General features: G+C 57.1%; 1 protein-coding gene across 3 annotated transcripts; it reads right to left on the bottom strand.

The window, feature by feature from the left end:
* Positions 1-661: 661 nt before the first annotated feature.
* Positions 662-26,533, bottom strand: LOC137310065 (netrin-G1-like). Of its 3 annotated transcripts, XM_067978032.1 has the most exons (6): positions 25,896-26,533; positions 22,748-22,920; positions 19,820-19,846; positions 7,944-8,111; positions 3,584-3,718; positions 1,800-2,220 (listed from the first exon to the last, which is right to left on the bottom strand). In XM_067978032.1, the coding sequence occupies exons 1-6, from the start codon at positions 26,525-26,527 to the stop codon at positions 1,991-1,993; spliced, it is 1,365 nt and encodes a 454-aa protein (XP_067834133.1). In that variant the 5' UTR covers positions 26,528-26,533; the 3' UTR covers positions 1,800-1,990. The 3 variants fall into 3 exon arrangements, with proteins under 3 accessions (XP_067834132.1, XP_067834133.1, XP_067834131.1); XM_067978031.1 differs by lacking the exons at positions 1,800-2,220; positions 7,944-8,111 and adding an exon at positions 662-788; XM_067978030.1 differs by lacking the exon at positions 7,944-8,111.
* Between the last annotated feature and the right edge of the window lie 227 nt (positions 26,534-26,760).

The raw sequence follows: 26,760 nt of genomic DNA on the forward strand, positions 1-26,760 counted from the left end.
CTTCCTTGCTCTTCTCCCATCCGACTGAGACCAGCCTGTCAATCCGGACGGCCTCTCCGGCGGAAAATTGTCAAAAAAAACAACTAAAAGACGTCCTGACATCAAAATCCGAACGACGTCCGGGAAACCCGGACTCAGGGAATTCTCCCCCCGCCGACTTCTGGGCTTGGAGTGAAAATTTCGGCCGTCGTCTTCGATCCCCGCCACAAACTCTGTTCCCTCGCTGCTGATTCCACCCCCTCCCATCCTCCCTGGCCACTGTCTCCGGCCGAAACAGACGCAGCTCTCCCCCTCCCAATCACCCTCCCCCTCCACCGCCTGTCCGGGGTCACGGGGTCAGGTCACTCAATCTCCCAGAGTGCAATGCGGCCCGAGCTGTCGATGGCTCCCGTTCAACCGGCTCCTGGAATCGGGGAACCCGGGACTGGAACTGGCCCGGGACACTCCCCCCGAACCCCCTTCATCACCCCCTCAACCCCTTCCCCTCCCCCTCAACACCTTCCCCTCCCCCTCAACACCTTCCGCTCCTGCTCAACCCCTTCCCCTCAACCCACTCCCCTGAACCCCTCCCACTCTCCCCTCCTCCCTCCCCCTCCCCCCTCTCCCTCCCCCTCCCCCTCCCCACAGACACACAGTCAGGACCCAGATCAGGAGACCAGGACACTTTCTGCAGCAGCTTTTATTGTTGTCCAGAGTAAAGCATCAAATCCTTTCCTGGATCTTATGACACTTTCCAGAGCTGTAAACTCAGATTCTTTGATGTCAGCACGTTGCAGTTACAGAGAAATCTGTGCACAGGAAAATCATACAAATAAAATAAAACCGTCTCATTCCCCCCGTCGCTGGGAATTACACAGTGAGAGATATATTCATCAACACAAACCGCGATTCATACAAAAACTACATGGAACATTGTGGGATTGCAAGAAAATAACTTCATCTTAATACAAAAGAATCGATAAACGCACTAACACTCTCCACTCACTGCTCAGGATTATTCCCCCATCGCTCTGATGCGCTCCAGGATTACACACAACGGTCACTAAAGCCCAGGTTGTAGGCCGCTCGAAGCCGGCCCACAGATTTCCTCAGGTCACGATGTACCGACAGCAATCCCTCGCAGTGAGTGAGGGAGGGAGGGAGTGAGCGAGCGAGGGAGTGGAATGGAGGGAGTGAGTGAGTGAGTGAGGAATGAGTGACTGAGTGAGGAATGAGTGACTGAGTGAGTGAGGGAAGGAAGGAGTGAGGGAAAGAGTGAGGGAGTGAGTGAAGGAGTGAGTGTGGAGAGTGAGGAGTGAGTGAGGGATGGAGGGAGTGAGTGAGTGAGGGGCAAGCAATTGATGAGTGAGCGTGAGTGGAGTGACTGAGGGAGTGAATGAATGAAGTGAGGGAGGGAGGGAGTGTGGATTGAGTGAGTGGAGGGACAGTGAGTGTGAGGAGTGAATGAGGGTGTGAGGGAGAGTGAAGAAGGGAGGGAGAGGGAGTGAGTGAGTGAGGGGCGAGCGAGCGAGGGCTGCACCAGAGCGGGGAACGGCCTCCTCTGAGCTCCACAAATTTTCTGCCGTGTTTCCTACATTCCAACAGTGACGACACTTCAAAAGTACTTCATTGGCTGTAAAGCTCTTTGGGACGTCCTGAGGTGGTGAAAGGCGCTATATAAATGCAAGTCTTTCTTTCTTTCTTCTTTCCCAAAGCTGGCCATCCGAGGCCAGGCTGGCGATTGGAGAATGAATATTAGCAGCTGCCTCCCTCCCTCCCTCCCTCCCTCCGGCGGGGGGTCTGAAAGTACAGTCCCCACTGACTGCCCATTCCTTCAGGGCTCGGAGATACAGTCGGGCTCGGTGGGTGGGTGGGTGGGCTCAGGCCTGGGTTACAGTTTGCCTTTCCCGGGCCGGAGGGCGGGGACCGTGTTTAACGGGGACGCAGTAAACGCTGGATTCTCCTCCGCTCTTTGCACCTTCCCGTGAGCGTCCGTGGCGCTGGAAGCGGGTCAGAGCGCCGGGCGTCCGTTAGCGGTGGTTAGCAGCGCAGTGAGTGACAGCAGCACCCGGTGTAAGGTGGGGTCCCGGGGGGATTGGGAGACACACCCTCCTGCTTCCTTCCCACACTGGCCTTTCTCACACAGGAGCCCGGTGTAGGGAGCGGGACAGCGACACCTCCCATTGTCCTCGCACACTCCTCCGTTCTGACACCGCGTCAGCAAGTTATCGCACACGCCGGCTGCAAGAGGTCAGAGAAAAGAAACGTCAGGTCACTGAAAATCTCCTGACCTCAGAGATTGTTTGAACTGTCGCCGCTCCCAGTGTTTCACTGTTACACCAACAACTACTTGCATTTATATAGCGCCTTTAACGTAGTAAAACGGCCCAAGGTGCTTCACAGGAGCGTAAATCAGACCAAAATTAACACTGAACCACATACGGAGACATTAGGATAGGAGACCAAAAGCTTGGTCAAAGAGGTAGATTTTAAGGAGCGTCTTAAAGGAGAGAGAAGGGGAGAGACGGAGAGGTTTGAGGGGAATTCCAGAGTTTAGGGTCCAGACAGCTGAAGGCACGGCCGCCAATGGGGGTGTGAAGGAAATGAGGGATGTGCAAGAGGCCAGAATTGGGGGAGCGCAGTGATCTCGGAGGGGTGTAGGGCTGAAGGAGGTTACAGAGATAGGGAGGGGCGAGGCAACGGAGGGATTTGAATGTGAGGATGTGAATCTTAAAATTGAGGTGTTGCTGGACCGGGAGCCAATGTAGGTCAGAGATCACAGGGGTGATGGGTGAATAGGACTAAATTGATGGTTAAATAATGAAGGAGAGACTGAGGGTTAAATTCTGTGTCCAATTATTGTGTCCAATTCTGGGCACCACACTTTAGGAAGGATGTCAAGGCCTTGGAGAGCGTGCAGAGGAGATTTACCAGAATGGTACCAGGGATGAGGGACTTCAGTTATGTGGAGAGATTGGAGAAGCTGGGATTGTTCTCCTCAGAACAGAGAAGGTTAAGGGGAGATTTAATAGAAGTGTTCAAAATTATGAGGGGTTTTGATAGAGTAAATAAGATGAAATTGTTTCCAGTGGCAGGAGGGTCGGTAACCAGAGGACACAGATTTAAGGGAATTGGCAAAAGAACCAGAGGGGAGATGAGGAGAATTTTTTGACACAGCGAGTTGTTCTGATCTGGAATGCGCTGCCTGAAAGGGCGGTGGAAGCAGATTCAATAATAACTTTCAAAAGGGAACTGGATAAATACTTGAAAAGGAAAAATTTGCAGGGCTATGGGGAAAGAGCAGGGCAGTGAGACTAATTGGATCGCTCTTTCAAAGAGCCAGCACAGCCTCGATGGGCTGAATGGCCTCCTTGTGTGCTGTCTGATTCTATAAAATGCTCCTCACTGAACTCCAGTCCCTCCCTTTGCGAGGAGCTGTGCCACTAATTGTTTCTCAGGGTGATGGGGGAACCCAGGAGGGCTCCTTGTCTAAAAGCCTTTGTGTTCCCCCCCCTGGTATCTCTGCTATCGGATCCACTGCTGACCCTGACACACAGGAGCCAGGCGGAGTGAGGGAGGGTCTGGTGCTGGAACGGTTACTTACCTCGGCAGCCCCTGTGCCAGTAATATCCGGGCAGGCACTTGTCACACTTGGGCCCTGCTGTCCCCTCCTTACAGTCACAATATCCCGTCTCATTACAGCGATCATGGAGTGAGCCATAGGGGTGACACTGACAGTCTGCAGAAACAAGACAACACACACACTGCACATGGCTGTTCCCAATAAAACCCATCGACACAACCTCAGGGACACAAATGACTCGGGCCCAGGACAGGGGACGAGCCGACTCTGGGGGGAAACAAGTCTCCAACAGTTTACAAACAGCGTCAATCGTCCACACACTGATTGGACACGGCCCGTGTTCCACTCCTTGGGGCGACTGCAAAGGATTAATGCAGGTTAACAAGACCATAAAAAGCAAACCAAGCTCCGGGGTTCATTATTAGAGGGAGAGAATTCACAATCAGAGAGGTTATGTTAAACTTGTACAGAACCTTGGTTAGACCACACTTGGAGAACTGTGCACAGTTCTGGTCTCCATATTATAAAAAGGATAGAGAGACACTGGAGAGGGTGCAAAAATTCATCAGGGTGATACCAGAACTGAGAGGTTATAAATATCAGGAAAGATGGAACAGGCTGCGGCTCTTTTCTCAAGAAAAGAGAAGACTGAGGGGTGACCTGATAGAGGTCTTCAAAATTATGACAGGGTTTGATAAGATAGACGGAGAGAAGATGTTTCCACTTGTGGGGGAGACCAAAACTAGGGGCTGTAAATATAAGACTGTCATTAATAATCCAATAGGGAATTCAGGAGAAACTTCTTGACCCAGAGAGTGGTGAGAATGTGGAACTCGCTCCCACAAGGAGTAGTTGAGGCGAATAGCATCAAGGGGAAGCTGGATAAACACATGAGGGAGAAAGGAATAGAAGGATATGCTGATAGGGTGAGATGAAGTAAGGAGGGAGGAGGCTCGTGTGGAGCATAAACACCAGCAGAGACCAGTTGGGCCGAATGGCCTGTTTCTGTGCTGTACATTCTCTGTAATTCTATGTGTGGAGTATGGGAAGGAGATGAGGAAATGGAGAGAGAACATTGATGTTAGACAATGGGGGGAGGGTAACATTGAGCAGAGGCGAGTGATGCTGCTACGATGAAGGATGTTCGTTTGCCGAGAGTACAAACAACATACAAATTCCAGAAAAACAATGGAGACAGGGAAGCAATGATTATATCGTCACAACACAGGGCTTTCAATTTACCTCAGGGCCAGGCCTCATCGCTAGGGAAAGGTCGGACCGGGTCTGATCTCTGGGGAAAGGTCGGACCGGGTCTGATCTCTGGGGAAAGGTCGGACCGGGTCTGATCTCTGGGGAAAGGTCGGACCGGGTCTGATCTCTGGGGAAAGGTCGGACCGGGTCTGATCCCCGGGGAAAGGTCGGACCGGGTCTGATCCCCGGGGAAAGGTCGGACCGGGTCTGATCTCTGGGGAAAGGTCGGGCCGGGTCTGATCTCCGGGGAAAGGTCGGACCGGGTCTGATCTCTGGGGAAAGGTCGGACCGGGTCTGATCTCTGGGGAAAGGTCGGACCGGGTCTGATCCCCGGGGAAAGGTCGGACCGGGTCTGATCTCCGGGGAAAGGTCGGACCGGGTCTGATCCCCGGGGAAAGGTCGGACCGGGTCTGATCTCCGGGGAAAGGTCGGACCGGGTCTGATCTCTGGGGAAAGGTCGGACCGGGTCTGATCTCTGGGGAAAGGTCGGACCGGGTCTGATCTCTGGGGAAAGGTCGGACCGGGTCTGATCTCCGGGGAAAGGTCGGACCGGGTCTGATCTCTGGGGAAAGGTCGGACCGGGTCTGATCCCCGGGGAAAGGTCGGACCGGGTCTGATCTCTGGGGAAAGGTCGGACCGGGTCTGATCTCCGGGGAAAGGTCGGACCGGGTCTGATCTCCGGGGAAAGGTCGGACCGGGTCTGATCTCTGGGGAAAGGTCGGACCGGGTCTGATCTCTGGGGAAAGGTCGGACCGGGTCTGATCTCCGGGGAAAGGTCGGACCGGGTCTGATCTCCGGGGAAAGGTCGGACCGGGTCTGATCTCTGGGGAAAGGTCGGACCGGGTCTGATCTCTGGGGAAAGGTCGGACCGGGTCTGATCTCTGGGGAAAGGTCGGACCGGGTCTGATCTCCGGGGAAAGGTCGGACCGGGTCTGATCTCCGGGGAAAGGTCGGACCGGGTCTGATCTCCGGGGAAAGGTCGGACCGGGTCTGATCTCTGGGGAAAGGTCGGACCGGGTCTGATCTCCGGGGAAAGGTCGGACCGGGTCTGATCTCCGGGGAAAGGTCGGACCGGGTCTGATCTCCGGGGAAAGGTCGGACCGGGTCTGATCTCTGAGGAAAGGTGGGACCGGGTCTGATCTCCGGGGAAAGGTCGGACCGGGTCTGATCTCCGGGGAAAGGTCGGACCGGGTCTGATCTCCGGGGAAAGGTCGGACCGGGTCTGATCCCCGGGGAAAGGTCGGACCGGGTCTGATCTCTGGGGAAAGGTCGGACCGGGTCTGATCTCTGGGGAAAGGTCGGACCGGGTCTGATCTCCGGGGAAAGGTCGGACCGGGTCTGATCTCCGGGGAAAGGTCGGACCGGGTCTGATCTCTGGGGAAAGGTCGGACCGGGTCTGATCTCTGGGGAAAGGTCGGACCGGGTCTGATCCCCGGGGAAAGGTCGGACCGGGTCTGATCTCTGGGGAAAGGTCGGACCGGGTCTGATCTCCGGGGAAAGGTCGGACCGGGTCTGATCTCCGGGGAAAGGTCGGACCGGGTCTGATCTCTGGGGAAAGGTCGGACCGGGTCTGATCTCCGGGGAAAGGTCGGACCGGGTCTGATCCCCGGGGAAAGGTCGGACCGGGTCTGATCTCTGGGGAAAGGTCGGACCGGGTCTGATCTCTGGGGAAAGGTCGGACCGGGTCTGATCTCTGGGGAAAGGTCGGACCGGGTCTGATCTCTGGGGAAAGGTCGGACCGGGTCTGATCTCCGGGGAAAGGTCGGACCGGGTCTGATCTCTGGGGAAAGGTCGGACCGGGTCTGATCTCTGGGGAAAGGTCGGACCGGGTCTGATCTCCGGGGAAAGGTCGGACCGGGTCTGATCTCTGGGGAAAGGTCGGACCGGGTCTGATCTCCGGGGAAAGGTCGGACCGGGTCTGATCTCTGGGGAAAGGTCGGACCGGGTCTGATCTCTGAGGAAAGGTGGGACCGGGTCTGATCTCCGGGGAAAGGTCGGACCGGGTCTGATCTCCGGGGAAAGGTCGGACCGGGTCTGATCCCTGGGGAAAGGTCGGACCGGGTCTGATCTCCGGGGAAAGGTCGGACCGGGTCTGATCTCCGGGGAAAGGTCGGACCGGGTCTGATCTCTGGGGAAAGGTCGGACCGGGTCTGATCTCTGGGGAAAGGTCGGACCGGGTCTGATCTCCGGGGAAAGGTCGGACCGGGTCTGATCTCCGGGGAAAGGTCGGACCGGGTCTGATCTCCGGGGAAAGGTCGGACCGGGTCTGATCCCCGGGGAAAGGTCGGACCGGGTCTGATCTCCGGGGAAAGGTCGGACCGGGTCTGATCTCCGGGGAAAGGTCGGACCGGGTCTGATCTCTGGGGAAAGGTCGGACCGGGTCTGATCTCCGGGGAAAGGTCGGACCGGGTCTGATCTCAGGGGAAAGGTCGGACCGGGTCTGATCTCTGGGGAAAGGTCGGACCGGGTCTGATCTCTGGGGAAAGGTCGGACCGGGTCTGATCTCTGGGGAAAGGTCGGACCGGGTCTGATCTCTGGGGAAAGGTCGCACCGGGTCTGATCTCCGGGGAAAGGTCGGACCGGGTCTGATCTCCGGGGAAAGGTCGGACCGGGTCTGATCCCCGGGGAAAGGTCGGACCGGGTCTGATCTCTGGGGAAAGGTCGGACCGGGTCTGATCTCTGGGGAAAGGTCGGACCGGGTCTGATCTCCGGGGAAAGGTCGGACCGGGTCTGATCTCTGGGGAAAGGTCGGACCGGGTCTGATCTCCGGGGAAAGGTCGGACCGGGTCTGATCTCTGGGGAAAGGTCGGACCGGGTCTGATCTCTGGGGAAAGGTCGGACCGGGTCTGATCCCCGGGGAAAGGTCGGACCGGGTCTGATCTCTGGGGAAAGGTCGGACCGGGTCTGATCTCTGGGGAAAGGTCGGACCGGGTCTGATCTCTGGGGAAAGGTCGGACCGGGTCTGATCTCCGGGGAAAGGTCGGACCGGGTCTGATCTCTGGGGAAAGGGGAGCTGATTCCTTTTGCTCAGCCCTATCGAAGGTTCCTTTTTGTTTCTTTATCTTGTTTTGGGCTGAAATCTGAAGGGTGAAGGAAGGAGGCGAGAGTGGAGATTGTAACAGGAACTGACCGAGGCAAACGTTGTGATGGTCCAGCTCTGCTGACGGGTTTCGGTGATAGCCCAGTCGGCACAACTGGCAGTGTCGGCCTCTCGTGTTGTGCTTACAGCTCACGCAAATGGTGGTGGTGAGCAGCTCGATGTAACTGCACCGGTTCGAGTGGCCGAAACATTCACAGTCTTGCAAGGAAAAGACAGAAAGTGTAGACGGGACGTAGACAGGACGTAGTCGGGTCGAAAACTGCGAGCGGGTCACATGCTGCAGGAATGAGAGGCGGAGAGGAAATGTCTGGAATGGGAGGGAGGGGAGACACTGAGACTTTTAGCAGTGAGGGGAGAACATCAGACTCCTGGCTCGATACGGTCACATTGAATCAGGCAGATGGCGATGGATGGGAACGTTCCAGGGTTTATAGAGTCCGGTGGTGGGTTTTATACAGGGCTTCCAAGTTAGGGGCCTTTCAACTGTGGCTCAGAGGGTCGCACTCTCACCTCTGAGTTAGGAGGACGTGGGTTCAAGTCCCACTCCAGAGACTTGAGCAGAAAATCCAGGCTGACACTCCAGAGCAGTCCTGAGGGAGTGCTGCACTGTCGGAGGGTCAGTACTGAGGGAGTGCTGCACTGTCGGACGGTCAGTACTGAGGGAGCGCTGCACTGTCGGAGGGTCAGTACTGAGGGATTGCTGCACTGTCGGAGGGTCAGTACTGAGGGAGCGCTGCACTGTCGGAGGGTCAGTACTGAGGGAGTGCTGCACTGTCGGAGGGTCAGCACTGAGGGATTGCTGCACTGTCGGAGGGTCAGTACTGAGGGAGTGCTGCACTGTCGGAGGGTCAGTACTGAGGGATTGCTGCACTGTCGGAGGGTCAGTACTGAGGGAGTGCTGCACTGTCGGAGGGTCAGTACTGAGGGAGCGCTGCACTGTCGGAGGGTCAGTACTGAGGGAGTGCTGCACTGTCGGAGGGTCAGTGCTGAGGGAGCGCTGCACTGTCGGAGGGTCAGTACTGAGGGAGTGCTGCACTGTCGGAGGGTCAGTACTGAGGGAGTGCTGCACTGTCGGAAGGTCAGTACTGAGGGAGTGCGGCACTGTCGGAGGGTCAGTACTGAGGGAGTGCTGCACTGTCGGAGGGTCAGTACTGAGGGAGTGCTGCACTGTCGGAGGGTCAGTACTGAGGGAGTGCTGCACTGTCGGAGGGTCAGTACTGAGGGATTGCTGCACTGTCGGAGGGTCAGTACTGAGGGAGCGCTGCACTGTCGGAGGGTCAGTACTGAGGGAGCGCTGCACTGTCGGAGGGTCAGTACTGAGGGAGCGCTGCACTGTCGGAGGGTCAGTACTGAGGGAGCGCTGCACTGTCGGAGGGTCAGTACTGAGGGAGTGCTGCACTGTCGGAGGGTCAGTACTGAGGGAGTGCGGCACTGTCGGAGGGTCAGTACTGAGGGAGTGCTGCACTGTCGGAGGGTCAGTACTGAGGGAGTGCTGCACTGTCGGAGGGTCAGTACTGAGGGAGTGCTGCACTGTCGGAGGGTCAGTACTGAGGGAGTGCTGCACTTTCGGAGGGTCAGTACTGAGGGAGCGCTGCACTGTCGGAGGGTCAGTACTGAAGGAGTGCTGCACTGTCGGAGGGTCAGTACTGAGGGAGTGCTGCACTGTCGGAGGGTCAGTACTGAGGGAGCGCTGCACTGTCGGAGGGTCAGTACTGAGGGAGCGCGGCACTGTCGGAGGGTCAGTACTGAGGGAGTGCTGCACTGTTGGAGGGTCAGTACTGAGGGAGTGCTGCACTGTCGGACGGTCAGTACTGAGGGAGTGCTGCACTGTCGGAGGGTCAGTACTGAGGGAGTGCTGCACTGTCGGAGGTGCCGCCTTTCTGCTGAGACGTTAAACCGAGGCCCCGCCTGCCCTCTCAGGTGGATGGAAAAGTTCCCATGGCACTATTTTGAATAAGAGAAGGGGAGTTCTCCCCGACGTCCTGGCCAAAATTTATCCCTAAACCAACCTCAAAAAACAGATTATCTTGTCATTTATTTCATTGCTGTTTGTGGGATCTTGCTGTGTGCAAATTGGCTGCCACGTTTCCTACATTACAACACTGACTACACTTCAAAAAGTACTGAATTGGCCGTAAAGCGCTTTGGTACAGCCTGAGATTGTGAAAGGCGCTAAATAAATGCAAGTCTTTCTTTCTTCATCTTTCTGCTCTAAGCCAGTAGCATTGTTTGAGAGCTCCTCCCTTGTTTTATGTTAGTGACCCCTACTTAACTTCTTACTGCAGTTATACAGGGCTTGGTGAGACCACACCTGGAGTATTGTGTGCAGTTTTGGTCTCCTTACCTAAGGATATACTTGCCACAGAGGGAATGCAGCCAATGTTCACCAGACTGATTCCTGGGATGGCAGGACTGCCGTATGAGGAGAGATTGGGTCGGCCAGGGCTGTATTCACTCGAGTTTAGAAGAATGAGAGGGGATCTCATTGAAACATATAAAAATTCTGACAGGGCTAGACAGACTGGATGCAGGGAGGATGTTTCCCCTGGCTGGGGGGAGTCCAGATCGAGGGGTCACAGTCTCAGGATATGGGATAGGACATTTAGGATTGAGATGAGGAGAAATTTCTTCACTCAGAGGGTGGTGAACCTGTGGAATTCTCTATCACAGAAGGCTGTGGAGGGCAAGTCACTGAATATATTTAAGAAGGCGCTAGATAGATTTCTAGACACAAAAGGCATCAAGGGGTATGGGGGAGAGAGCGGGAATATGGTATTGAGATAGGCGGAGTGGCGGAGCAGGCTCGAAGGGCCGAATGGCCTACTCCTTCTCCTATTTTCTATGTTTCTAGTGATGAGATACTTGGCCATCTCTGACCTTGCTTTGTGTTAGTGACCTCGAGTGATGAGATACTTGGCCATCTCTGACCTTGCTTTGTGTCAGTGACCTCTAGTGATGAGATACTTGGCCATGTCTGACCTTGCTTTGTGTTAGTGACCCCTAGTGATGAGATACTTGGCCGTGTCTGACCTTGCTTTGTGTTAGTGACCTCGAGTGATGAGATACTTGACCGTGTCTGACCTTGCTTTGTGTTAGTGACCTCTAGTGATGAGATACTTGGCCGTGTCTGACCTTGCTTTGTGTTAGTGACCTCTAGTGATGAGATACTTGGCTGTGTCTGACCTTGCTTTGTGTTAGTGACCTCTAGTGATGAGATACTTGGCCGTGTCTGACCTTGCTTTGTGTTAGTGACCTCTAGTGATGAGATACTTGGCTGTGTCTGACCTTGCTTTGTGTTAGTGACCTCTAGTGATGAGATACTTGGCCGTGTCTGACCTTGCTTTGGATGAGCTGCATCAGGAGAAATCAACAACGATTAATCCCAGATGGAGAACAACGTGCGGTCTGAACAGAACATCTGTACTGTGCGCACAAACACATCGACTCGAGACTGCACGGGGCAGTGAGTGGGTCCGAGAGACAAGCAACCAGACACTTCCATCTCCGCCTCTCCACCAATCAGACAAAAACTGACACCGAGCCACATCAGGAGATATTAGGACAGATGACCAAAAGCTTGGTCAAAGAGGTGGGTTTTAAGGAGCGTCTTAAAGGAGGAGAGAGGTAGAGAGACGGAGAGGTTTAGGGAGGGAATTCCAGAGCTTAGGGCCTAGGCGGCTGAAGGCACGGCCGCCAATGGTGAAGCGATGGAAATCGGGGATGTAGAAGAGGCCAGAATTGGGGGAGCGCAGAGATCTCGGAGGGGTGTAGGGCTGGAGGGGATTACAGAGATAGGGAGGGGTGTAGGGCTGGAGGGGGTTACAGAGATAGGGAGGGGTGTCGGGCTGGAGGAGGTTACAGAGATCGGGAGGGGTGTAGGGCTGGAGGGGGTTACAGAGATAGGGAGGGGTGTAGGGCTGGAGGGGGTTACAGAGATAGGGAGGGGTGTAGGGCTGGAGGAGGTTACAGAGATAGGGAGGGGTGTAGGGCTGGAGGAGGTTACAGAGATAGGGAGGGGTGTAGGGCTGGAGGAGGTTACAGAGATAGGGAGGGGTGTAGGGCTGGAGGGGGTTACAGAGATAGGGAGGGGTGTAGGGCTGGAGGAGGTTACAGAGATAGGGAGGGGTGTAGGGCTGGAGGGGGTTACAGAGATAGGGAGGGGTGTAGGGCTGGAGGAGGTTACAGAGATAGGGAGGGGTGTCGGACTGGAGGGGGTTACAGAGATAGGGAGGGGTGTAGGGCTGGAGGAGGTTACAGAGATAGGGAGGGGTGTAGGGCTGGAGGAGGTTACAGAGATAGGGAGGGGTGTAGGGCTGGAGGGGGTTACAGAGATAGGGAGGGGTGTAGGGCTGGAGGAGGTTACAGAGATAGGGAGGGGTGTAGGGCTGGAGGAGGTTACAGAGATAGGGAGGGGTGTAGGGCTGGAGGGGGTTACAGAGATAGGGAGGGGTGTAGGGCTGGAGGAGGTTACAGAGATAGGGAGGGGTGTAGGGCTGGAGGGGGTTACAGAGATAGGGAGGGGTGTCGGACTGGAGGGGGTTACAGAGATAGGGAGGGGTGTAGGGCTGGAGGGGGTTACACAGATAGGGAGGGGTGTAGGGCTGGAGGAGGTTACAGAGATAGGGAGGGGCGAGGGGCTGGAGGAGGTTACAGAGATAGGGAGGGGTGTAGAGCTGGAGGAGGTTACACAGATAGGGAGGGGCGAGGGGCTGAAGGAGGTTACAGAGATAGGGAGGGGCGAGGGGCTGGAGGGGGTTACAGAGATAGGGAGGGGCGAGGGGCTGGAGGAGGTTACAGAGATAGGGAGGGGCGAGGGGCTGGAGGGGGTTACAGAGATAGGGAGGGGCGAGGGGCTGGAGGGGGTTACAGAGATAGGGAGGGGCGAGGGGCTGGAGGAGGTTACAGAGATAGGGAGGGGCGAGGGGCTGGAGGAGGTTACAGAGATAGGGAGGGGCGAGGGGCTGGAGGGGGTTACAGAGATAGGGAGGGGCGAGGGGCTGGAGGGGGTTCCAGAGATAGGGAGGAGCGAGGGGCTGGAGGGGGTTACAGAGATAGGGAGGGGCGAGGGGCTGGAGGGGGTTCCAGAGATAGGGAGGAGCGAGGGGCTGGAGGAGGTTACAGAGATAGGGAGGGGCGAGGGGCTGAAGGAGGTTACAGAGATAGGGAGGGGCGAGGGGCTGGAGGAGGTTACACAGATAGGGAGGGGTGTAGGGCTGGAGGAGGTTACAGAGATAGGGAGGGGCGAGGGGCTGGAGGGGGTTACAGAGATAGGGAGGGGCGAGGGGCTGAAGGAGGTTACAGAGATAGGGAGGGGCGAGGGGCTGGAGGGGGTTACAGAGATAGGGAGGGGCGAGGGGCTGGAGGGGGTTCCAGAGATAGGGAGGAGCGAGGGGCTGGAGGGGGTTACAGAGATAGGGAGGGGCTGGAGGGGGTTACAGAGATCGGGAGGGGCTGGAGGGGGTAACAGAGATAGGGAGGGGCGAGGGGCTGGAGGAGGTTACAGAGATAGGGAGGGGCTGGAGGGGGTTACAGAGATCGGGAGGGGCTGGAGGGGGTAACAGAGATAGGGAGGGGCGAGGGGCTGGAGGGGGTTACAGAGATAGGGAGGGGCGAGGGGCTGGAGGGGGTTCCAGAGATAGGGAGGAGCGAGGGGCTGGAGGGGGTTACAGAGATAGGGAGGGGCTGGAGGGGGTTACAGAGATCGGGAGGGGCTGGAGGGGGTAACAGAGATAGGGAGGAGCGAGGGGCTGGAGGAGGTTACAGAGGTAGGGAGGGGCGAGGGGCTGGAGGAGGTTACAGAGGTAGGGAGGGGCGAGGCCAGGGAGGGATTTGAACGTGAGGATGAGAATTTTAATTGCGAGTCGTTGCTGGACCGGGAGCCAATGTCGGTTCAATCAATCGCTTCTCCGGGTCCAATCACTGCCCGGGTTGGAGCTCGAAGCCGAGCGAACGCGAATTAGCTGGAATCTGGTCTGTGGAGCCGATGATTTAATGGGGGGAGGCCGCTGACAGGCTGTTATTATGGGATTTCAGTAATTCGAGTAGGTTGAGTGTTTGAAAGACAAACTGTGTAATCCAGTATCTGACTGAGTCTCCCTGTTATTATTCAGCGAGACTGAATCCAGTAACAACCACCTTCAGTCATTAAGGACAAAATAGATAATCATTGAAGACATTAGAACGAGTTTATCTTTCGTTAAGTTTGTGCCAGTGATGAAGGTTTTGATGGTCTGTTTTTTCATGTCGGTTCTGGCTGTACCTGGGCAGGAAAGGGGCAGGTTTGGGTCCAAAGTGTAACGTTTCATAGAACCCAGGGTGTCCCAGTCCCAGTCCCAGTCCCAGCATCGCACATGTTCCTGTCCAGTATCGGACTGTGATACGGACACTCTGTCCCGGTCAGTACGGGGAGTTAGGGACACTCTGTCCCGGTCAGTACGGGGAGTTAGGGACACTCTGTCCCGGTCAGTACGGGGAGTTATGGACACTCTGTCCCGGTCAGTACGGGGAGTTATGGACACTCTGTCCCGGTCAGTACGGGGAGTTATGGACACTCTGTCCCCGGTCAGTACGGGGAGTTATGGACACTCTCTCCCGGTCAGTACGGGGAGTATGGACACTCTCTCCCGGTCAGTACGGGGAGTTATGGACACTCTGTCCCGGTCAGTACGGGGAGTTATGGACACTCTGTCCCCGGTCAGTACGGGGAGTTATGGACACTCTCTCCCGGTCAGTACGGGGAGTATGGACACTCTCTCCCGGTCAGTACGGGGAGTTATGGACACTCTGTCCCCGGTCAGTACGGGGAGTTATGGACACTCTGTCCCGGTCAGTACGGGGAGTTATGGACACTCTGTCCCGGTCAGTACGGGGAGTTATGGACACTGTGTCCCCGGTCAGTACGGGGAGTTATGGACACTCTCTCCCGGTCAGTACGGGGAGTTATGGACACTCTCTCCCGGTCAGTACGGGGAGTTATGGACACTCTCTCCCGGTCAGTACGGGGAGTTATGGACACTCTGTCCCGGTCAGTACGGGGAGTTATGGACACTCTGCTCCCGATCAGTACGGGGAGTTATGGACACTCTGTCCCCGGTCAGTACGGGGAGTTATGGACACTCTGCCCCGGTCAGTACGGGGAGTTATGGACACTCTGCTCCCGGTCAGTACGGGGAGTTATGGACACTCTGTCCCGGTCAGTACGGGGAGTTATGGACACTCTGTCCCCGGTCAGTGCGGGGAGTTATGGACACTCTGTCCCCGGTCAGTACGGGGAGTTATGGACACTCTGCTCCCGGTCAGTACGGGGAGTTATGGACACTCTGCTCCCGGTCAGTACGGGGAGTTATGGACACTCTGTCCCGGTCAGTACGTGGAGTTATGGACACTCTGTCCCGGTCAGTACGGGGTGTTATGGACACTCTGCTCCCGGTCAGTACGGGGAGTTATGGACACTCTGCTCCCGGTCAGTACGGGGAGTTATGGACACTCTGCTCCCGGTCAGTACGGGGAGTTATGGACACTCTGCTCCCGGTCAGTACGGGGAGTTATGGACACTCTGCTCCCGGTCAGTACGGGGAGTTATGGACACTCTGCTCCCGGTCAGTACGGGGAGTTATGGACACTCTGCTCCCGGTCAGTACGGGGAGTTATGGACACTCTGCTCCCGGTCAGTACGGGGAGTTATGGACACTCTGCTCCCGGTCAGTACGTGGAGTTATGGACACTCTGTCCCGGTCAGTGCGGGGAGTTATGGACAATCTCTCCCGGTCAGTCCGGGGAGGTATGGACACTCTGCTCCCGGTCAGTACAGGGAGTTATGGACACTCTGTCCCGGTCAGTACGGGGAGTTATGGACACTCTGCTCCCGGTCAGTACGGGGAGTTATGGACACTCTGCTCCCGGTCAGTCCGGGGAGTTATGGACACTCTGCTCCCGGTCAGTACGGGGAGTTATGGACACTCTGTCCCGGTCAGTACGGGGAGTTATGGACACTCTGCTCCCGGTCAGTACGGGGAGTTATGGACACTCTGCTCCCGGTCAGTACGGGGAGTTATGGACACTCTGCTCCCGGTCAGTACAGGGAGTTATGGACACTCTGTCCCGGTCAGTACGGGGAGTTATGGACACTCTGCTCCCGGTCAGTACGGGGAGTTATGGACACTCTGCTCCCGGTCAGTCCGGGGAGTTATGGACACTCTGCTCCCCGTCAGTACAGGAGTTATGGACACTCTGTCCCGGTCAGTACGGGGAGTTATGGACACTCTGTCCCGGTCAGTACGGGGAGTTATGGACACTCTGTCCCGGTCAGTACGGGGAGTTATGGACACTCTGTCCCGGTCAGTACGGGGTGTTATGGACACTCTGTCCCGGTCAGTACGGGGAGTTATGGACACTCTGCTCCCGGTCAGTACGGGGAGGTTTGGACACTCTGTCCCGGTCAGTACGGGGAGTTATGGACACTCTGTCCCCGGTCAGTACGGGGAGTTATGGACACTCTGTCCCGGTCAGTACGGGGAGTTATGGACACTCTGTCCCGGTCAGTACGGGGAGTTATGGACACTCTGTCCCCGGTCAGTACGGGGAGTTATGGACACTCTCTCCCGGTCAGTACGGGGAGTTATGGACACTCTCTTCCGGTCAGTACGGGGAGTTATGGACACTCTGTCCCGGTCAGTACGGGGAGTTATGGACACTCTGTCCCGGTCAATACGGGGAGTTATGGACACTCTGCTCCCGATCAGTACGGGGAGTTATGGACACTCTGTCCCCGGTCAGTACGGGGAGTTATGGACACTCTGCCCCGGTCAGTACGGGGAGTTATGGACACTCTGCTCCCGGTCAGTACGGGGAGTTATGGACACTCTGTCCCGGTCAGTACGGGGAGTTATGGACACTCTGTCCCCGGTCAGTGCGGGGAGTTATGGACACTCTGTCCCCGGTCAGTACGGGGAGTTATGGACACTCTGCTCCCGGTCAGTACGGGGAGTTATGGACACTCTGCTCCCGGTCAGTACGGGGAGTTATGGACACTCTGTCCCGGTCAGTACGTGGAGTTATGGACACTCTGTCCCGGTCAGTACGGGGTGTTATGGACACTCTGCTCCCGGTCAGTACGGGGAGTTATGGACACTCTGCTCCCGGTCAGTACGGGGAGTTATGGACACTCTGCTCCCGGTCAGTACGGGGAGTTATGGACACTCTGCTCCCGGTCAGTACGGGGAGTTATGGACACTCTGCTCCCGGTCAGTACGGGGAGTTATGGACACTCTGCTCCCGGTCAGTACGGGGAGTTATGGACACTCTGCTCCCGGTCAGTACGGGGAGTTATGGACACTCTGCTCCCGGTCAGTACGGGGAGTTATGGACACTCTGCTCCCGGTCAGTACGGGGAGTTATGGACACTCTGCTCCCGGTCAGTACGTGGAGTTATGGACACTCTGTCCCGGTCAGTGCGGGGAGTTATGGACAATCTCTCCCGGTCAGTCCGGGGAGTTATGGACACTCTGCTCCCGGTCAGTACAGGGAGTTATGGACACTCTGTCCCGGTCAGTACGGGGAGTTATGGACACTCTGCTCCCGGTCAGTACGGGGAGTTATGGACACTCTGCTCCCGGTCAGTCCGGGGAGTTATGGACACTCTGCTCCCGGTCAGTACGGGGAGTTATGGACACTCTGTCCCGGTCAGTACGGGGAGTTATGGACACTCTGCTCCCGGTCAGTACGGGGAGTTATGGACACTCTGCTCCCGGTCAGTCCGGGGAGTTATGGACACTCTGCTCCCGGTCAGTACAGGGAGTTATGGACACTCTGTCCCGGTCAGTACGGGGAGTTATGGACACTCTGCTCCGGTCAGTACGGGAGTTATGGACACTCTGCTCCCGGTCAGTCCGGGGAGTTATGGACACTCTGCTCCCCGTCAGTACAGGAGTTATGGACACTCTGTCCCGGTCAGTACGGGGAGTTATGGACACTCTGTCCCGGTCAGTACGGGGAGTTATGGACACTCTGTCCCGGTCAGTACGGGGAGTTATGGACACTCTGTCCCGGTCAGTACGGGGTGTTATGGACACTCTGTCCCGGGGTCAGTACGGGGAGTTATGGACACTCTGCTCCCGGTCAGTACGGGGAGTTATGGACACTCTGTCCCGGTCAGTACGGGGAGTTATGGACACTCTGCTCCCGGTCAGTACGGGGAGTTATGGACACTCTGCTCCCAGTCAGTACGGGGAGTTATGGACACTCTGCTCCCGGTCAGTACGGGGAGTTATGGACACTCTGCTCCCGGTCAGTACGGGGAGTTATGGACACTCTGTCCCGGTCAGTACGGGGAGTTATGGACACTCTGTCCCGGTCAGTACGGGGAGTTATGGACACTCTGCTCCCGGTCAGTACGGGGAGTTATGGACACTCTGCTCCCGGTCAATACGGGGAGTTATGGACACTCTGCTCCCGGTCAGTACGGGGATTTATGGACACTCTGCTCCCGGTCAGTACGGGGAGTTATGGACACTCTGCTCCGGGGTCAGTACGGGGAGTTATGGACACTCTGTCCCGGTCAGTACGGGGAGTTATGGACACTCTGTCCCGGTCAGTACGGGGAGTTATGGACACTCTGCTCCCGGTCAGTACGGGGAGTTATGGACACTCTGTCCCGGTCAGTATGGGGAGTTATGGACACTCTGCTCCCCGTCAGTACGGGGAGTTATGGACACTCTGTCCCGGTCAGTACGGGGAGTTATGGACACTCTGTCCCGGTCAGTACGGGGAGTTATGGACACTCTGCTCCCGGTCAGTACGGGGAGTTATGGACACTCTGCTCCCGGTCAATACGGGGAGTTATGACACTCTGCTCCCGGTCAGTACGGGGATTTATGGACACTCTGCTCCCGGTCAGTACGGGGAGTTATGGACACTCTGCTCCCGGGGTCAGTACGGGGAGTTATGGACACTCTGTCCCGGTCAGTACGGGGAGTTATGGACACTCTGTCCCGGTCAGTACGGGGAGTTATGGACACTCTGCTCCCGGTCAGTACGGGGAGTTATGGACACTCTGTCCCGGTCAGTATGGGGAGTTATGGACACTCTGCTCCCCGTCAGTACGGGGAGTTATGGACACTCTGCTCCCGGTCAGTACGGGGAGTTATGGACACTCTGCTCCCGGTCAGTACGGGGAGTTATGGACACTCTGTCCCCGGTCAGTACGGGGAGTTATGGGACACTCTGCTCCCCGTCAGTACGGGGAGTTATGGACACTCTGTCCCCGGTCAGTACAGGGAGTTATGGACACTCTGTCCCGGTCAGTACAGGGAGTTATGGACACTCTGCTCCCCGTCAGTACGGGGAGTTATGGACACTCTGTCCGGTCAGTATGGGTGCTGATTTGGGTGCTCAATGCAGCCGATGGTTTGGAATGACATGGACAGCATGCGAAGGGTTAAATAAACGGGAACGAGTTCATGCAAAATACGGGAAACGAAGGAGAAGAGATTGAGGCCGAGAGACACTCGTCCAGTTCCCATTTCTGTATCTGGGAGAACGGGATTACAACAGGTCCCGATTGATCTCGGTATCAGGAACCAGACAGCTTTCCACAAATACACTCAGTCCCTGTTCACACCTACACCTGTTCCACACTCACTCCCTGTTCACACCTACACCTGTTCCACACTCACTCCCTGTTCACACCTACACCTGTCCCACACTCACTCCCTGTTCACACCTACACCTGTTCCACACTCAGTCCCTGTTCACACCTACACCTGTTCCACACTCACTCCCTGTTCACACCTACACCTGTTCCACGGTCAGTGAGACACGAGGGGGGGTCGAGGGGAAGGTTCGCTCCAGATACAGAAATGGGCTCTGGGTCAGCAGGTCGCAGGTCAGAGAGCGTAGGTCCTACTTACGGTCACTGGTGACGGTGTTCGGGAGGCCTGGAGAGGGAAACGGAACAAAAATCAGGGCCTGAGTTCAGGTGTTTGTGTCGAACACGGATTATAAAGTATTTTAGTGGAACAATGTGACAGAACACAACGTAAACACATTACAGTGAAAGGAGACTTCTTCAGAGTGAAGGAGGGGGAGGGGGAGAGGAGTGGGAGGGGAGAGGAGGGAGTGGAGGGGGGGAGGATTGGGGAGAGGAACAGGCGGAGGGGAGAGGGGAGGAGGGTGGAGAGGGAGAGGAGGTGGAGTGGAGTGGGAGTGGAGGGGGAGGGGTATTGGAGGTGGAGTAGAGATTTGAGAGGGAGGGAAAGGAGAGGGGAACGCAAAGGAGAGAGGGGGAGGAGGGAGACGGGGAGGAGGTGGAGTGAAGGGGAGGGGGAATGGAGGTGGATTGGAGATTGGAAGAGGAGGGGAGGGGAGAGGAGAGAAAGGGGAGGGGATTGGAGGGGTTGTCGGTTGGGGAGGAAGAAGGGTGGGTTTGGGGGAGGGGTTGTCGGTTAGGGAGGGGGTTTGGGGGGGGAGGGGTTGTCGGTTGGGGAGGGGGTTTGGGGGGGAGGGGTTGTCGGTTGGGGAGGGGTTTGGGGGGGAGGGGTTGTCGGTTGGGAGTGGGTTTGGGGGGAGGGGGTTTGGGGGGGAGGGGTTATCGGTTGGGGAGTGGGTTTGGGGGGGAGGGGTTGTTGGTTGGAGAGGGGGTTTGTGGGGAGGGGTTGTCGGTTGGGGAGGGGGTTTTGGGGGGAGGGGTTGTCGGTTGGGGAGGGGGTTTGGGGGTGGGGTTGTCAGTTGGGGAGGGGGTTTGGGGGGGGAGGGGGTTTGGGGGGGGAGGGGTTGTCGGTTGGGGAGGGGGTTTGGGGGAGGGGGTTTGAGGGGGAGGGGTTGTCGGTTGGGGAGGGAGTTTGGGGGGGAGGGAGTTTGGGGGGAGGGGTTGTCAGTTAGGGAGGGGGTTTGGGGGGGAGGGGTTGTCGGTTGGGGAGGGAGTTTGGGGGGAGGGGTTGTCGGTTGGGGAGGGAGTTTGGGGGGAGGGGTTGTCGGTTAGGGAGGGGGTTTGGGGGGGAGGGGTTGTCGGTTGGGGAGGGGGTTTGGGGGGAGGGGTTGTCGGTTGGGGAGGGAGTTTGGGGGGGGAGGGGTTGTCGGTTAGGGAGGGGGTTTGGGGGGGAGTGGTTGTCGGTTGGGGAGGGGGTTTGGTGGGGAGGGGTTGTCGGTTAGGGAGGGGGTTTGGGGGGGGAGGGGTTGTCGGTTGGGGAGGGGGATTGGTGGGAGGGGGTTTGGGGGGGAGGGGTTGTCGGTTGGGGAGTGGGTTTGGGGGGGAGGGGTTGTCGGTTGGGGAGTGGGTTTGGGGGAGGGGGTTTGGGGGGAGGGGTTGTCGGTTAGGGAGGGGGTTTGGGGGGGAGGGGTTGTCGGTTGGGGAGGGGGATTGGTGGGAGGGGGTTTGGGGGGGAGGAGTTGTCGGTTGGGGAGGGGGTTTTGGGGGGAGGGGTTGTCGGTTGGGGAGGGGTTGTCGGTTGGAGAGGGTGTTTAGGGGGAGGGGTTGTCGGTTGGGGAGGGGGTTTTGGGGGGAGGGCTTGTCGGTTGGGGAGGGGTTTGGGGGGGAGGGGTTGTCGGGTGGGGAGGGGTTGTCGGGTGGGGGGGTTGTCGGTTGGGGAGGGGGTTTGGGGGGAGGGGTTGTCGGTTGGGGAGGGGGTTTGGGGGGAGGGGTTGTCGGTTGGAGAGGGTGTTTTGGGGGAGGGGTTGTCGGGTGGGGAGGGGGTTTGGGGGGAGGGGTTGTCGGTTGGGGAGGGGGTTTGCGGGGGAGGGGTTGTCGGTTGGGGAGGGGGTTTGGGGGGGAGGGGTTGTCGGTTTGGGGAGGGGGTTTGGGGTGGAGGGGGTTTGGGGGGAGGGGTTGTCGGTTGGGGAGGGGGTTTGCGGGGGAGGGGTTGTCGGTTGGGGAGGGGGTTTGGGGGGGAGGGGTTGTCGGTTTGGGGAGGGGGTTTGGGGTGGAGGGGGTTTGGGGGGAGGGGTTGTCGGTTGGGGAGGGGGTTTGGGGGGGAGGGGTTGTTGGTTTGGGGAGGGGGTTTGGGGTGGAGGGGGTTTGGGGGGGAGGGGTTGTCGGTTGGGGAGGGGGTTTGGGGGGGAGGGGTTGTCGGTTGGGGAGGGGGTTTGGGGATAATCCAGGAGTCACAATCACAGACTGAGCCCCACCTTGAGGAATTGATGCTCCGCCCCTCCCCCCCGGATACCGAGAATCAGCGGCCAACACACGGCCCCTGGGGTCACGGGGTCACACGGCCCCCAGAGTCACACGGCTCCCAGAGTCACGGGGTCAAATAGCCCCCGGGGTCACGGGGTCATGGGACTCAATCTCCCAGAGTGCAGTGTGGCCTGGGCTCTCGATGGGGCCGCCATCGCCGCCTCCGTTCAACCGGCTCCTGGAATCGGGGAACCGACAGAGAAAGGGGCCGCGGGGGAAATTCACACCCTCGGGGATCGACAGAGAGAGGGGCCGGGGGGGAAATTCACACCACGGGGACCAACTATCACCCGCCTCCTGACCCCCTTCTCCCCACTCCTGAACACCCTTCTCCCCCCTCCTGAACCCCTTCTCCCCCTCCTGAACCTCTTCTCCCCACTCCTGAACCCCTTCTCCCCCCTCCTGAACCCCTTCGCCCCCCCTCCTGACCCCCTTCCCCTCCCCCTCGTGGTCCCCTCCCCCTGGAGTCAGTCCTTATTCCTGTTCTCTGTCTCTGTCCAATCTCCCGCTCTGAGTCTCTGTTTACACATTAATTCATTCACAAACATCCATTTGCTTCTATTTTGGAATCGGTGCATTGCCGGGAGTTGGAATTAGAATGAAATCTGAACCGAAACCCAAGGTGCCGCCGGTATCAGGCAGGGCCGGAGAAGCCCTCGTTACTCACAGATATTGGCCGTCCCTTTGGGGATCGGGAGGTACGAGCCGGCTCTCCACGGCCGGCCTTGAAAGCCTTTCTTGCATCTCCCGCAGTCCGGCCCCGTCGTGTTGTGCTCACACTCGCAACTCAGCTTCCCCTTCTCCAGGACACAGTTGTTGGCGTGAAGATTGCACTTACACCTGGCAAAAAAACAAGGGGACAAGCTGGTTTAAAATGACCCCGAGCAGCTCCGTTACACACCGGACTCTCTGCTCCGGGGCTCAGCTCTCCCTTTACCAGCTTAGGTTCCTGGTGTCTCCATCACAGGAAGGTCCTGGATCCCAGTTAAAGGTCATTGCAGAATTTTAAACTGATGCAAACCCCTTCCTGCAGAACATGGGCAGCCTGTGATCCCCTCACACAGTCTCCCCTTTCCCCAAACTGGACCCAGTGACAAGATCTCAGGCCCGAACTGCACAGGACGACAAACCCAGTACAGAGCGATTCCCAGCACAGGGCAATTCCCAGCACAAGGGGGCAATTCTCAGCACACGGCAATTCCCAGCACAGGACAATTCCCAGTCCAGAGCAATTCCCAGCACAGAGCGATTCCCAGTCCAGAACGATTCCCAGCACGGGGCAATTCCCAGCACAGAGCGATTCCCAGTCCAGAACGATTCCCAGCACGGGGCAATTCCCAGCACGGGGCAATTCCCAGCACGGGGCAATTCCCAGCACGGGGCAATTCCCACTGACTGGAAAAGCAGAGACCAGGAACATGGGTCAACCCTAAAAAGAGAAAGAACCCCCATTTCGACAGAGCCTTTCACCACCTCAGGACGTCCCAAAGCGCTTTACAGCAAATGAAGTATTTTTGAAGTGTCGTAACTGTTGTAATGTGGGAAACACGGCAGCCAATTTGTGCACAGCAAGGGCATAAGTTCAAGCCCCGCTCCAGAGACTTGAGCAAATAATCCAGGCCGGCACTCCCCGGTGTCAGTATTATGGGAATGCTGCACTGTCGGAGGGTCAGTACTGAGGGAGCGCTGCACTGTCAGAGGGTCAGTACTGAGGGAGTGTTGCACTGTCAGAGGGTCAGTACTGAGGCAGTGCTGCACTGTCGGAGGGTCAGTACTGAGGCAGTGCTGCACTGTCGGAGGGTCAGTACTGAGGGAGTGTTGCACTGTCGGAGGGTCAGAACTGAGGGAGTGTTGCACTGTCGGAGGGTCAGTACTGAGGGAGTGCTGCACTGTCGGAGGGTCAGTACTGAGGGAGTGCTGCACTGTCGGAGGGTCATTACTGAGGGAGTGCTGCACTGTCGGAGGGTCAGTACTGAGGGAGTGCTGCACTGTCGGAGGGTCAGTACTGAGGGAGTGCTGCACTGTCGGAGGGTCATTACTGAGGGAGTGCTGCACTGTCGGAGGGTCAGTACTGAGGGAGTGCTGCACTGTCGGAGGGTCAGTACTGAGGGAGTGCTGCACTATTGGAGTTGGTGTCTTTTGAATGAGACTTTAAACCGAGGCCCCGTCTGCCCTCTCAGTGGCTGTAAAAGATCCCACAGCCATTATTTCAAAGAAGAGCGGGGGAGTTCTCCCCGGTGTCCTGACCAATGTTTATCCACCAACCAACATCATAAAACAGATTATTTGGTCATTATCACATTGAAGAGGGTTTAGTCGCTGTGATGGGAGTTTACAGTTTCTGGGGAAGGTCGGTCTGGGATCACCTCCTTGTGAAATATATATTTTAATGTTCTAAAGGACACAATCGCATCGCTGACATTAACAGTGAGTGTGATGAAGATTTCCCTTTAGTAAATACGATGTGGAAAGGCCCAGTGTGTTGTGAGGGTTTCTGTGTTGTAAAGTGTGAGATCGCTGGTCTCGGGGATTCTGTGCTAACAGCATCGGGCCGCTGTTTAACTCACTGGGAAGGTGAAGCTTCAAAATCTGCAGATTGGTCCTCACACATTCAGCACATTTGCTGTTCTCGGCACTTTTTGCTGAACTAAGCAGAAACCCAGACAGTTCCTTGGAGGCAAATTAACCTCAGCGTAAACATTTTCCTGTTCCTGTTCTCTAATTAGTGTCTGAAGATTCTCCTGGACTAAAAGCTCGAGTGAGTCTCCCAGATGCTGAGTGTAGAATTTCTCATCTACAGGCTGCCCCCCGGTGACATCATCTGAAAACACAACGTCAGGTTCCACATGTACACTGACGACACCCAGCTCCACCTCACCCCCACCTCTCTCGACCCCTCCACTCTCTCTGATTTGTCACGCTGCTTTTCCAACAGCCAGTACTGGAGGAGCACAAATTTCCTCCAATTAAATATTGGGAAGACCGAAGCCATTGTCTTCAGTCCCCGCCACAAACTCCGTTCCCCAGACACCGACTCCATCCCTCTCCCTGACCACAGTCTGAGGCTAACTCTGCTGCCCGTATCCTCACTCACACCAAGTCCCGTTCTCCCATCACCCCCGTGCTCGCTGACCTACATTGGCAACGCCTCGATTTTAAAATTCTCATCCTTGTTTTCAAATCCCTCCATGGCCTCGCCTCTCCCTATCTCTGTAACCTCCTCCAGCCCTACAACCCTCCGAGATCTCTCCAATTCTGGCCTCTTACGCATCCCCAATTTTAATCGCTCCACCAATGGCAGCCGTGCCTTGAGCTGTCTAGGCCCGAAGGTCTGGAAATCCCTCCCGAAACCTCGCGACCTCTCCACCTCTCTCTCCTTCTTTAAGACGCTCCTTAAAACCTCCCTCTTTGACCGAGCTTTTGCTCACCTGTCCCTATATTTCCAGATGTGGCTCAGTGTCAAATTTTGTTTGATAATCGCTCCTGTGAAGCGCCTTGGGATGATTTACTACGTTAAAGGGGCTATGTAAATGCAAGTTGTTGTTCTTATTGATGATAGTATTCCCTCCAGATGTTAGCCCTGATAGAATGCCCTCCAGATGTCAATTGATAGTATATCCCAGATGTTTGCCCTGATGGACCATCCCCCAGATGTTTGCCCTGATGGACCGTCCCCCAGATGTTTGCCCTAATGGACCGTCCCCCAGATGTTTGCCCTGATAGACTATCCCCCAGATGTTTGTCCTGATACAGCGCCCCCTGGATGTGAAGTGTGGGATCAGTGACCCTGAGCAGAGGTGACGAGGAGCTCTCACCGTCCGTGAATCTCCACGTTGGAGATGGCGTAGAAGTATTTGGAGAGGTTGAGCTGGTCGACGCTGGTGGCCCCGGTGGCCGGCCGGAGCAGCCTGACCCTCAGGTCGGTCAGGGTGAAGAAGTCCCTCAGGTCCTTGGTGGTGTCCAGCTGGCCGTAGAGCGAGGCCATGTTGCGGAGAAGGGGCCCCCCGAACAGGGCGAACCGCTCCCTGATCTCGAAGCGGACCGTCTTGTCCACCTTCCACACGTAGCCCCTGGAGTACTCCTCCGTGCAGATGATGTCCAGCACCGAGGCTGGGCTCAGATCCCGGACCGTTCTCCGCTCCATCCCGAAGGAGTTGAGGCAGTCGGCAGCGTAGAACTGGTAGGGCTGCCACGTCCGGCCGTGGTCCAGAGATTTCTCCAGGACCATCTGCTCCGGCCGGCCCGACTCGAAGGTGATGACGATATCCTCGGTCAGCTCGATGGTCTTGCCCCAGGACAGGGTGATATTGACCAGGAGGGGCTCGGGGAAACTCCTCCAGGAGACGCTTTGCCAAAAGGTGTTTGGGATCCTGCCCTCGTGATCCAGCATCAGCTCGGGGGGGTGTGCGAGCTCGGGCGTGCGAGCGTCACACTCGTTGTTGCACATGTAGGGGTTCTCCTGGAAATGGGCACAGAGCAACACGGGTTAGATACAGAGTTAGGCCCCATCGACACTGTCCCATCAAACACTCCCAGGGCAGGTACAGCATGGGTTAGATACAGAGTAAAGCTCCCTCTACACTGTCCCATCAAACACTCCCAGGGCAGGTACAGCATGGGTTAGATACAGAGTAAAGCTCACTCTACACTGTCCCATCAAACACTCCCAGGGCAGGTACA

This window comes from Heptranchias perlo, unplaced genomic scaffold (assembly GCF_035084215.1).
Source record: "Heptranchias perlo isolate sHepPer1 unplaced genomic scaffold, sHepPer1.hap1 HAP1_SCAFFOLD_209, whole genome shotgun sequence".
NCBI classification, from domain to species: Eukaryota; Metazoa; Chordata; class Chondrichthyes; order Hexanchiformes; family Hexanchidae; genus Heptranchias; species Heptranchias perlo.